The 13,856-nt window shown below is 41.9% G+C and overlaps 1 protein-coding gene across 1 annotated transcript in view; it reads left to right on the top strand.

Annotated features, from left to right (window-relative positions):
* Nucleotides 1-1,232: 1,232 nt before the first annotated feature.
* The window catches only part of LOC134945174 (uncharacterized), a 532,944-nt gene continuing 520,320 nt past the window's right edge, over nt 1,233-13,856 (top strand). The window contains exons 1-3 of the mRNA XM_063934300.1: nt 1,233-1,348; nt 4,860-5,144; nt 7,264-7,419. Coding sequence (XP_063790370.1) covers nt 1,247-1,348; nt 4,860-5,144; nt 7,264-7,419 — 543 coding nt within the window. The 5' untranslated portion in view covers nt 1,233-1,246. The remainder of the gene's footprint in view (nt 1,349-4,859; nt 5,145-7,263; nt 7,420-13,856) is intronic.

Here is a 13,856-nt window from a genome sequence, read left to right as displayed (position 1 = left end):
AAACGCAGCCTAGCTATCTGGTCTGAATTAACCCCATGGTTTTGTCCAACTGCTAATAAATTTGCTGCTGCGATCAACTCTGAATTACCCCCTTACTGCAGACAGAAATGTGCAAACGTTTTAGAACTGTTCCATTGAATATTTTCTTCTTTTTGCATTTTGGAGCAGAATTGTATCGTGTGTTCTGTGCAGATTTCTCCTACCCTTTCTGTTCCGCCCAGAATTAATATTTTTTCATTATGGACTCTTTCCTTATAGACCCCAACTATGCTTCAAATTAGATTCATTTACACCATAGTCTCACAAAATTTTAAACTTACAAATACAGGGCTTAATTCATGTTTGTACGCAATACCGATGTTTTCACAGCGGAGCGATTACTGAATTACTGCGCACGTGCCAAGGTACTTTTGTTCGCACTGACATTTTATATATAGAGTGTTTGACAGGACCACTTTGGGGAATTAATGTGGTAGTGGCAGAAAAAAAACAGACATGTCATGGCCGTTTTTGAATTGTGTATCTGCCTACAGCTGCGATCATAACTATAGAGAAATATGGCGCCAGAGATGCTATCCACGCCCAGCCCGCATAGCCATAGCACACCCCTAGGAGTCGATATTCCTTGTTAATGCTGCGTATCAGTATGCAGGACTTTGCAATGGTTCTGGTGGGCGTCTATCTTCTTTCTTGGGTGGCAGCTTCACTTGTGATGATTAACAGTTCCGTAACCTAGAAAATCGCAGCTGTGTAGGCAATAGCGTACAAACATGAGTTAAGCCCATAGTGTGTAATGACATTCTGCAAAATTGTGAAGCCAAAACAGAACCTTAAAGTTGTATCACCAGAACAGCACAAAATTCCATAAATTTTTGCAGTAGATGCTCATAAAAAACTATTGTTAAAGGGCATAATGCTGCCTTCACTAATTGCTGTAATGGTATATAACTACCTATATACTACATATACTATTTACCCATGAATCTGTCCCCTACCTCACATTTGCATATTATTGTCACTGGTAATATTTTTATACCTCTCTTTCCTGCTGGCATTTCATATATAATATATGGCTATTAGCCGTGACATTAATATGCAAATGAGAGGTAAGGGACGGATTCAGCAGCATTATATTAGTTTAAAAAGATAGATAATTGTAAGGTCATTTGTACTGAACACGCTTTCATAAATCATGTTTATTCTAATAATACTACACACTATGTTTCCAGAAACACTTGGTGCTAATATGGAGGCTTCGTTGATTTTTACACCATCATCCTTCATTCCGCGTTCTGCAATGGCCAATCTTACAATCCACACAATGGGGCGAGCAGTGAATGCTTTGGAGGTGATTCGTAATAGCAGTAATTCTGTACTACTGTATGCTATCATTTATGCAAAATTTATTGTATGCTTCCCTTTTGAATGTCTAGATTTCCTTAAGTATTTGAATTTAAAATTGATTTAGCAATTTTTTTTTTTTTTTAATGTGGTAATGAACTGTGACTCCATCTTAATGAACAATTTATAAAGTGTTCTACGCAATTGAATAGTATGTGTTGAATATTACAGATGGTTCCAGAAGATGTATGTGATCATATAAAAACACAAGGCCCTAGGACTTGCATGTTATAAGGTTATTAGAATCACCAAGGAATTCAATGGCCATATGTGGATACACATCCTAGAACTATGAAGTGGCTTCTGATATTATTATGGTGTACATAGGACATGATATACAGTATATATGCCAGCCGGTCCCAGTGCTCAAATTTAAAATGATAATAGCCCAGCAACAAATAAATGGCACCCAGGACACTTCATAACAGGTGAACTTATGTGGTCAACTTTTTGCAGACCCTTTAATATCCATCGTCAGGACAGCAAGAACAACAAATGAAAATTACACACCTTTTATGCTAGACCTTGCATACAAGTATCATTTATTGTTCTTGCTGTCCTGATGACATAGATTAACGGGTTTTCGAAACATTGACCACATAAGTTCACCTGTTATGAAGTGTCCATTTATTTGTTGCAGTGTATTGACAGGGCTCCTACAGTGACAACTGTGACAATGGCCGATGGGTCAGTGTCAATGTCATACTCACAAGATTCAGCTGTCTGCAGCATGCAGAATCAGCGTTCACCTTTGGGTCCCATCTCACAGTCCAGCAGCAGGTGCACCGTTGCTTGCTGCAGTGCAGGGTGGGCAGTACCAGGCAGGAGCCGTCCTGTCCCCTATTGCAGGTGTAAGCAGTGCTCCTGGGACAGAGCCGATTAACTCTGCAGCAGCAGCGGGTGTGCCCCATAGCTCTGTTGGAAGAGCAGTGGTCACACTTTGATCCCGCTGTGAACCACACAAATGCTGCTGTGCATGCAGGTGCCCCTTCAGGGCTTGGAGCCCAGAGGCAGGTGTCTCCATTTCCTCCCGGAGTTCTACCCCTGTATAGCAACCTGTCACCATCCTTATCTATATACAGGGGCGTTTTAAGAGAGGAGGAGGCCCGTGTGCAGCCTTCTGCTTCAGGGGCCCCCTCCTCTCTGACTGATGCACAGGTATTTTAATACTTACCTCTCCTGGGTCCCCCGGTGGTGCCATACCTCTCTGCAGCGCAATAGAGTCTGAGAACAGACTCTATTGCGCATGCGCAAACCTCCGGGAACACGGCGCGGCAGCCATTTTCCCGAAGATTTTGCTAATGCGCATGCGCGAAACTCCAAAAAAATGGCCGCCGTGCCATTTTTCCGGAGTTTTCAGCAAGCGCAATAGAGTTTGTTCCCCCTAGTGTTCAAACTCTATTACGCTGCTGAGAAGGGATGGCTCCGACGGGGGACTCCAGAGAGGTAAGTATTAAACAAAAGGGTGCAGTGTGTGCGGGGTGGGCCCCCCTGGACCCTGGGGGCCCGTGTGCCTCGCACACACTGCACCCATTATAGATACGCCAATGTCTATATACAGCAAGTTAGATAGTGAATGCAAGTAATGATTTGGTTAGTGTTACTTAATAGCTCCATTATCCCTTTTGAAACTAATATTTTATTTTCAAATACGTGAAATAATAAGATATAAAGGGTAATGCCACTTACAAATTGTGTTTTCTCGTTAAAATGGGTGGGTACTGCAGCCTACTAAAACGGTTTTATATATATAATATAGGACTTCTACCCTGTATTTACCTGTTGAGAGCTCAACATGTCTAATTGGATACCCCCCACAAAATGTAGGGGGGTATCCAATTAGCCACAATAAAATATCGGTGTGAAAAACGTCAGTTTTTCCGGATGTTTCACTGATATTTTTTTACATGCTATCCAGTTGGATCACCATACTAAAAAAAAAAAAAAAATACTTCTTCTCACAAAAACAGACAGGTTCAGTGAAACTTGTGTGTTTTTTTACGACCGCAGCCCCGAAAATGGCGTTGCTCTCGGGGATTTTGGATAGCCCCTGGGGATACAATTACTCATGGTAAATTACAGCGGGTAATTGGATAGTAGCCTTAATGTTTTGTTTGTAGCTCTGTGTCCAATTTGGTGGGCGCTAGACTGTTACATTTAGAACAGAGTATACATAAGATTGAGTAAAGGTCCATACACACGTCGCTCATTTTCCCCCTCTCTGAGCGTCTTCGCTCGTTTTATCGGCAAGTGTGTATGCCACCAGCGATGACCGATGCGCGGCCCCGTGGGTCGGCAACGATCGTCGCCGTCACCAGTGCATGCATGAAGGATCTGGACTGTCGTCCACGACCTTCATGCAGGGCTGGCGGAGGCGTGACGTCACTGAGCGATATGAGCGGTCTTATCGCTCAGTGTGTACAGTCGGCTGCCGACAGGCCGGCCCGGGAGGGGAAACAGAGCGGCATTGTCTAATGTGTATGGGCCTTAACAGTCACACTATAAGGAATAAGATGACTGTTATTAGTTTTTTTCTGCAATACTTACAACTTATTCCAACTGGTATTTTACTTGAACTTTTTATGCTTTGCATACTTACAAGTGTTTCAGATTATTGGAGGTTTCTCAATATGTTTAAATATGGCCCATGCAAAAACTGCTGCCACCAACACAACGCAATCACACAATCTACAGCTGTCAGGGAAGGTAAAACACCTGTAGATGTGATGTCATATCAGCAACTGTATACAGGTTGAGTATCCCATATCCAAATATCCGAAATACGGAATATTCCAAAATACGGACTTTTTGGAGTGAGAGTGAGATAGTGAAACTTTTGTTTTTTGATGGCTCAATGTACACAAACCTTGTTTAATACACAAAGTTATTAAAAATATTGTATTAAATGACCTTCAGGCTGTGTGTATAAGGTGTATATGAAGCATAAATGAATTGTGTGAATGTACACACACTTTGTTTAATGCACAAAGTTATAAAAAATATTGGCTAAAATGACCTTCAGGCTGTGTGTATAAGGTGTATATGTAACATAAATGCATTCTGTGCTTAGATTTAGGTCCCATCACCATGATATCGCATTATGGCATGCAATTATTCCAAAATACGGAAAAATCCCATATCCAAAATACCTCTGGTCCCAAGCATTTTGGATAAGGGATACTCAACCTGTAATAACAACTTTAATGGAAATCTGGTTATAGTGATGCATGCTGACATTTTCTTACTGATTACTAAGTTATTTTGAACAAAATTGTATACGTATATTCTGACTAATATGTATTACAAAGTATCAGAAGGTAGTAGACTTGATTTAGGCAATGACCAAAGTTACATTGTGGCACATCTAGCTTAAACTTGGCCCCACCAGTATTTGTTTAGAGTGTTAAGTATCTTCACAGTTTCGTGGTGCTCACATGTATATCAATGTTGTACACTAGTTTGGAATACGTTTAGAAAATGCAGAAGACCTTCTGAAGACAATGCTAGGTCACCACTCTTCTACATTAAATGAAATTCTTGTGGGGAAAGATAAAGAAGACAAACTGTTCAGTCCTGAACCTCCTGCGGAGACTGTCACAGCACCAAACAATAGAAAACCGACATCTAAGAAGTACAACCCCGGGGAACAGATTGACAAAAAGTCTGATCAGCAAAAAGCCAAGAAATCCAAGCACAGCTGCCCAAGTGGAAAGTACAACAAACTAACTGAGCTGCAGCAGAAGGTAATGAACTATCATATTCTTATCCAGTACAAATAAACCTTTAACCCCATGCACATGTAAAGGATCCCATGCCACAGGCCCACTGTCATGTATCAGATGTCAGAAAACCAGGGGGTGTCACTTAGGTTGCTGCAGCTGCAAGTTTACAAATAAAATAAATATATAAAAAAAGTTCTGGGATAAAAACATCTGTGATTTTGTATTAATGTAAAGATAAACTATGTACAGTAAATACTTCTTTATCATTTTCCAAATGATTGTCTGTACATGAAAAATATTAGTATATAAGGACACACATACTAGGACAGAGTTTGTTTTAAGCTAATGTACCTTCATGAGTTCTATTAACTTCTACTCAATTTAAATAATTAATCATTGTGTGTCTGGGGACATAATCTGCTTGCCCAGGTGACACTGGATGGAATGAAGTTACAGCATACAATACAAACATATCAAAACTAATCCTCCACATACTGTGCAACTAATTCTGTATACTTTATCAGTATTCTGTTACCAGGGGTACCAGGGGCATTTTAACAGCAGAGGGCGTCTGTGTGCAAATTCCAGGTGGGTCCCCTCATCTCCACTGCACAGTACACTCCGGCATTGTGCCAGAGTCTACTGCGCATTTACAGGTCTCTGGAAACATGGCGCCTGCCATGTTCTGGAGACTAATTTCATTATTGCAAATGCGCAATTGCCATTTTGGCAGGGATTATTGCTGCGGCTGCATCACTCAACGCAGGACTCCAGAAAAGTAAGTATTAAAACATGGGTGCAGTGTTTGCAGTGTGCCCCCCCCCCCCCCCCCGGACCCCGGAGCCTGTGTGCACCTGAATGACTTCGAATGAAATCCTGTACATTAGCATAGTACTATGGGGCCAATTCATTATCTGGGCCCACAAGTAATTAAGGATGGTGGATACTTAAATGCCAGAGAAATTCATGGTGCATAACACTGCTACTTCTGTAACAGTGAAACTTACCACTACCTGGTCTGCTCAGTGCACATATGTGACCTGAATTCCCGCATATACACTGTCTCAGGGGGTGTACAGCCAGAGGGGGTGGAGGGATCCTTGCAACTTGGCCCTTTCCCCAGAACAAGAAGCGGGGCTCTGGGAACCAACACCATAGGAAGATGGCATAGGTCCCTGCAGGGAATTCAGTTTTCTGAATATTAAGCAGACCTATCAGTCCTCTAATAAACATGAGGGAACTAGCATTTCTGCATGTGTCACTGGACCATTAGTGATCATAAATAGGCCTCTAAATAACAATGAAAATTAAACTTATAAGAATTTAATATTCATAACAAATAATAGAGAATTTTAGATTGTTAACCCACTCCTATTACTGAATTTCTAAGATCACTTTCTTTATTTTTCAAGGGTAGGGGCGGTAAACCAGTGTTAGCTCAATCGCTGTTTATCACATAATATTGATGTTATGACGCAAATTTTACACAGGTGCTTTGTAAAGTCTGTGATGCATTGTGCCAAGGTGCCTTCAAGCACTTATACAGACACGCCAGAGATGAGGGACCCCTGATCCCTATGGCGAATACAAGGGGCAGACTAGATGGGCTCTTACCTGGCAACAAATTCTATGTTTCTATTTTAATACGTACTCTGTGGACACAGGCTGTTACAACGAAGGCCGGGAAGTCTTTGATTGCAAAGTAACACTTTGGTGTCCTCAAAAGCATTTAAATGCACCTTGGAGCAAAGCACCATAGAGTCTCAAACCTGCCCTTGTGTTTGTAGACTTGAAAATACTTTGTTGTCTCTTCATGTCTGTAATTTAGTCTTCCCTTGTTTAGCTCAAAAAAGTCTACAGTATATGCCAGTATTCTTTCATTTGTTCCCCTCTGTGCTGCAGTGGCAATTACCTTTTAAACGCTTAGAATATATTAGAAATCAGATTCTGTCCTGTAGATCTACAGTACATTGTAGCATTGCCCGGGTTACTAGCAAATGTACAGGGAGATGTGAGTATAAAAAAATAAACTACTACCAAATGGCTCTTATATGACAGAATGTATTTATTTGGAAGAGAGTATTGAATCAGTGAATGCTTACTGGGTCATCTTAATGTTCTTTTCCTTTCTCACCTAAAGTTTACCCAAGGCATGCACAGCAAGAAAGAGCTGAGATGTGGGCTGAGCATGAAGGTCTTTGGAAATGAGCTCATCTTTCTGGATTGTGAAGGAGTGAGAGACACAGTAAGACAGTACTACTTGAGCCTGGCTGGACTTGCAGTGAAACTCCTTAAGGTATAACCATCAGTTCTAGATTCATTATGTGGCAGTCTGTACTTCCCAAGTAGCACTTAATAAAATATTGCAGCATCTCAATAAGAGATTGAACAAAAGAAGCGCTGGATTTATAACCTATCCCCTGAGTGTTTCCCATGCCCTCTGCCAAGACGGTTACTACAGTACCTACTTAGTTTTCAGCAGTGTTAATGTGACTGCATTCTTACTGGCCAACACAGGGTTTACAGAGAAGTAGCCTGAAGTAGTAGGAGTTAGGGAGGACCATCTATAGAAGTGCATTTCAAAATATATCAGTTATCATACAGCAGATGCATGCATCTCTGATTTGTGATTGGTTATCAATGTAACAAATTATACAGTGATGGTACTTTAAGTTACTGTTTCTCCCTCATTTAGCAATATACACATATATATATATATATATATATATATATATATATATATGTAAATTTGCTAAGCTCCCGAGTTTCAGCCGATGTCTACCGAGATCAATCCCGGTTGCCATCGGATGTTTTCATGTCTATTTTTCCACAAACATACCCGGTAATTTACTAAGCTCCCGTATTTCTGTCATACGTGTTTTCCGATATCAGTGTCATTCGTAATCCCGAGTAGTGTTTTATGGGGGAGTTTCATTAGACACTGCCGAAAATTAAGGCTTGAAATCCGGCCTATCGGTGAGATCCGTGCAGAGCTTCATTGTGTTAAGTAATGAAACAGTTAAGTAAAAATAAAAAAACTGCTTGTAGTTCCATGAGTAAAAGAAATATTACAATAACAACAGTGCACGCACACCGTAGAAAGTACGTTTATTAAAACACCCTTGCACACTCACATACAGATATACACACACCCACACATACAGTACTTATCTACATCCTATATAGCCATTCATGTCCACTTGTCCCTGTAGAATCCATGGGTCACCTGTAAAAAAATAAAATAAAAAAAATAAATATATATATATATATATATATATAAATACTCACCCAATCCAGTGTAGATCAGTCCTCTTCATTCCATGTAGGCACCCAGGGGTTAAAAAATAAATAAATAATAATAATCCTGCACCATCGGTTTGGCTCCTAAATGGCTGCCATGTACCTCTAGTGACATTAGTCACATGGAGGCCGGCAGTCGCATAGTAGAAGTGTACAGTATGTGAGTACACATACACTTCTACATGTCCGGTGTTGCAGGGTTTTTTTTAGTTTTATTTTTAACCCCTGGGATGCCTACATGGAACGAAGGGGACCGATCTACACTGGATTAGGTAAGTATTTATAAAAAAAAATTTGACAGTTGACCTATGGATTTCTACAGTGACAAGAGGACGTGAATGGCTATGTGGGAAGTATGTGTGAGTGTGTGTGTGTGTGTGTGTGTGTGTGTATGTGTGTATGTATGTGAGTGTGGGCGTGCAAGGGCGTTTTTAATAAACTTTTACTTTCTACGGTGTACGTGTACTGACGTTATTGTAATTTTTATTTTACTCGTGGAACTACAAGCACCAGCGAGCTCTTTTATGCCTTGAATGCTGGTACTTGTGGTTCTCCAAGTGCCAGCATGCAGGGAAGGCTTGCTGGAACCTGCAGTTCCGCAAGTAAAACACAATATTCTTATTTTTACACCTTGATTGCTAGAAACTCACCACCCACTGCCCTGGGATAGTGAGGATAGCTCCTTTATGGGGGAGGGGGGGGGGGGGCTCCACTCCCCCAGAGAGTCCTGGCCAGGGCTGACTAGTTGAGCTGGCAATGCCATGGCCGCAAGGACCTGCGTAACTGTGTCCCCCGGCTGTGGCATTATCTTCTTGACTAGCGGAGCCTGGTTGTTTTCAAAAATATAGGGAACCCCTACGTCCTTTCCCCCCATATTTTTGGAGCCAGGAGCCAAGAGCCTGGTGCTGGTTCATAAAATACTGGGGGACCCCTATGCACTTTTTCCCTGGTATTTTAAGGCCCAGGGCTGGTTATGTTTAGGAGGGGGGACCCCGCACAGTTTTTTCTTGTTTTTAACTGTTTCACACACATTTACACAGAGAAGCATCTCACTGATCCGTGCATGATTCTCCAAACACTCCAGCCCAAATCAATTCTATTTGAAAGTTCTATTTCTGTACGAATTCCATCCTTTTGCGGCAGTGTTTGCGTATTGTCGGAAGAGATTGAGAATACAAATCCTTGGTAAATTCCTGTGTTCTATGAGGTGTATGTGAAAATCCAACAGTGTTTGGCCGATACTCTATTTGTTCATGCATGTGTGGCCGACCGTGTATATCAATATGAATTAGTTAAACCCTGCCGTGATTTGTGCTGATGGAGAACTTAACCCTGCAGGTGTTAAGATAAGCAGCTGTCTTCAAAAAAGTAACACTGCCACATCAGTACTTGTATTGCAGCAGCACATGGTATCTCCATGTCAGAATTGTGATGGCAGATTAAAATGTGCTGTTCTTTGAATGATGTAGGCTTTTTAAAAACTTTCTACATTAGTGGACCTGATAGCCTAGATCCCTGCTTTCAGTCTCAGTGAGCATGCATGAGCCAATGAGATGGGTCAGGCATGCGCACAGGTTGACCCACTGAAGTTGCAGGTTAAACGCCACCACTCCACGCTATTGTCTCAGATGAAGCATCACTCAGCTACCTCGCCAGTATATTTATGTTCATTTGTGCCAATAACTGATTTTCTAGTAGTGATTAAAAATCATCCTTATTGCTGCTGTTGGGATTCTGTTGATACTGTACATACTGTACAGTAGGTGTCAAAGTCGAAAAATATTGCAAAGCACACATCACGTACAAAATACACACACATGCCCACTGTGCGTACACTTGTTCCGCCGTGCGTGCACATATCCGCAATTTGCGTATGGTCGCTCCCGCGGTCCTGCACGTGGTGTGGGTATTTACGGCGGAGTTTGTGAATGCATGGAGGGCTATCAAAACATTACATATTTAATCCAAATAGTGCACATTGTACACATAGTCCCCCTGCACCACATCAGAAAGTATCAACAGTTTAAATGATTCCAGAACAAGGGGATTCGCCTTTACAGGATAAGAGGGGACAGACTAAGTTTATAAGGTGGTATTTGGTATCCAGCTGTAGGGTATTTTAAGGGAAACATTCCGGTGTTGGTCTGCGGAAGATCGCATGTTCCTGCGGATAATTATGTGCAGAAGCAGAATATAGATATAAACTGTATTTACTGTATATTATGTATGCGGCGGGAATCCAGAGGAGACCACCCACAAGAGCAGTTGAGAAAGACATCGCCCACCTTTTCAAATCAACCTATGACCTCTCCTGTACTGTAAAGGTGCATCCCTGTGTCCAATGTACAAAGGGATTACAGTATCTATTGTATTGCTTTTAGAAGTATTGTATAAAAAGCCTGTTGCAGCCTGGCCGGGCACAAGACTCTCAACGCTATCAACCTGATAGCGGAGGACCGGACCGGGAAGCGCAAGCGAATATTCTCACGTATTTACATTGACTGTAGCCATTTACTCTGTTGTATTGTAGTGCATAATTTGTATTGTTAACCCCCTTTCAGAAATATTACTCTGTGGTGTCGGAACCCAGTGATTATCTACAAATCGGTGTTGTGTCCTCTTTTCCCTGCTAAGGTTTAAAGTGTATTACATTGCCTAACTATATAAGGTTTAAAAATGTATTAATTGTGTGTGTACGCGCTGCGAGTACTTTGTATCATCAGCGCGGCATTTGTACGCAGAGTCCGTACATGGTACGGGACTCATTTACGCAAATAGCGTAAAAGGTACGTAGAGTGCACGTTAAGTCTAGCGGCCGCAGCGGCTCCATGGTAAAAGTGTGTTTAAAGGTATAGCTTTATGTTTTAAGATAATATCGACATTATCAATTGGGGGCATCGTCCGGTTTTTCCACATACCCGCAGCCTAGCAGGTTAAAGCAGACTTTATCTATCAGCAAAGGGCGGACAGGTATCCTACGTAAACCTTTTTCTGGCCGGCGGATACACTGGAAACCCTATTTTATTGCTAATTAGATGGCGTCTGCTCTGCATGGTTTGTAGGGATGCTGGTGGGACCCGTAAAGTAAATACGCAAAGCTATTTAAAAAAGTCTGTGAATTTCTGTTTGGCGCCAAATGCGCACACAACACAAGCGTACACCTGTACTCTGTATACCCGCTCACATTGTTGCCATAAGTACTGATTACTAGATTCATTTAGACCTGTGTAAAAAAAAAACTGAGAAATTTGTTGCTATTTAGTTAAAATATAGAATAAATATGAAGGAAGTAAACGTAAAACACAAACACAGTCTGGCCTAGTTAAAAAGGTTTATACAGAAAGAAACTGTGTTGTGTTAAGTGAGCGATTATAGGTAATATCGCTTACATTTATAGAAGTGTGGGATTTGTACTATTGCGGACGTACGGTTTTTGTACACGTGTCTACGGGACTGCGTACCAAACGTAAAGACATACACACATGGTCACGTGTTTACGCAACGTGCGTAAGGGTACAACCGCTAAGTACAAATGACACAATAGTATCTTTTAGTTTAGGGGCGGAACAGTAGTCACGCTACATTAGCACAAATTGTTCGGTTTCCAAGATTTAGTTTAAATAAAACCTTTTTTACTGTATTACCTCTGGGAGTTTAGCTGTTTATCTGAATGAAAGATAATTTTCTGTACAGAAAAACCAAAGTGTATTTGAGTAAGCGAACGTAAGTGAGCGAACGTAATAAAGAACGTAGTGGACCCCGGGAATTCGGGATCCCGTCGAGTGGTACATCAAGTGAGTGGAGACTTGGTGGCGTGAGGCAGCTGACTCATGTTAATATAGATTTAAGGACAAAGGAGCAAGGTAGGCAATTGTGTTAGAGTACCGCGGCCCAGGGAGTCAGCGAGGTTTACCCATTAAGTTTTTTTTTATATGCTCCGGCTGAGGTTTCGCAGCTTATGATTCGATTCCAGTGGTCGTACGGCAGATAAGTAACAAGTACCTATACGCTGTGCGATTGGACCGTGCGTTCGTGGGTGCAATATTTAGCGCAACGTGATAACCTTTTTACGAGCTTTGCGTAAAATCGCGGTATCATTAGCGCTGTATATAGCATACGCAAGTGTGATTTGTGCATAATAAAGGTTTAGGGAGTATTCGCTGGCCTCTCTCAGGAAATCTCCAACTGCCTATATTTACTGGAAAGGGTAAATTATTCCCAGAAACTTCCAGTAAATAGTGGTTACATAGGGGCCCTAAGTTGGGTACATTGCCTTCGCTATCGACAGTGTATGGTAGTACTGGCCAACGTGGGCGGTGAGCGGGTGAAGAGCGCTCGGAGAACTTTCACCGTTGCCTTATATTGAGTATTTTGGTTTTGTGTGGGATTAGCCGAAAGGGCAATACCTGCAAATCATGGGGGCCAGTTGCTCAAGTACGGGACGTTCAACAAGGGGTCAGGTTGACATACCGCGGCCCAGGGGGTCAGCGAGGTTCATTATGTGTGAAAAGTATGGTTCACACACAGAAGTTTTATGCAATGAATGGGAACGTATGACTGCGGAAGATAGGGAACCATTCCCTAAGGTAGGCAGTTTTAAACCAGAGGTATTGCAGAATTTAAGGATTAGGATATGTCTGATAAAATCCCGAAAACAAAGGGTCAGACACACAGATTGTTTAAACTTATGGCAGCAAGAGGGTGATATGCAAAGAGAATTAGCTCACGCAGCAGGTTCCAAACATAGCAGGAAAATGATGGCAAACGCACCACCACCACCGTATATTGTGGGGGAGAAAGTGGCTACAGACAATGGCATATTGGTATCCGATAAGAGTATAGTTGATAAATGTACTAACGCTAACCCTTGCCAGTTGTATCCCATTTTAAATTTTCCTCAGGACAGCGAACAGGAAGATGAGCCCAGCACGATATCGGCACTCTCTCTAGCAGCCACCATACAGAATACTCAGGTGGGCACGGCCCAACCAGCAAGAGCAGTAGTAAGGCCCCCTAGCGGAGGGATAAGTGAGGTCGTGTCCACAGGTAAGTATGGTACCATACATTATGCAGAGACAATAGCACCTCAGATTATGGAGTCAACTCAGAATGACGTAATTGAATTAAATCCTGTCAGGGTGATCGCAGTCCCCAATGGGAGGACTGACGCTCAGGGAGTCACTCCCATCAGGAACATTGCTATACATTGTCCCTGGTCCCGGACAGAATTGAGGTCAATTATGTCAGAATTTCCCGATCCCAGAAAGGATCTAGTCGCATGCCAGAGGTTCATTAAAGAGTTAGGTAACGCCACCGAACCCACAAACAAAGATTGGCGAACAGTGCTACGAGTATGTTTACCTTCCAATATTGACCCCACGAAATTCATTACTGATTGTAGATTAGACGCAGAAGTACCTCTCACTGATGAGT

This window comes from Pseudophryne corroboree, chromosome 7 (assembly GCF_028390025.1).
Source record: "Pseudophryne corroboree isolate aPseCor3 chromosome 7, aPseCor3.hap2, whole genome shotgun sequence".
NCBI classification, from domain to species: Eukaryota; Metazoa; Chordata; class Amphibia; order Anura; family Myobatrachidae; genus Pseudophryne; species Pseudophryne corroboree.
This window is presented reverse-complemented; position numbering and strand designations above follow the sequence as displayed.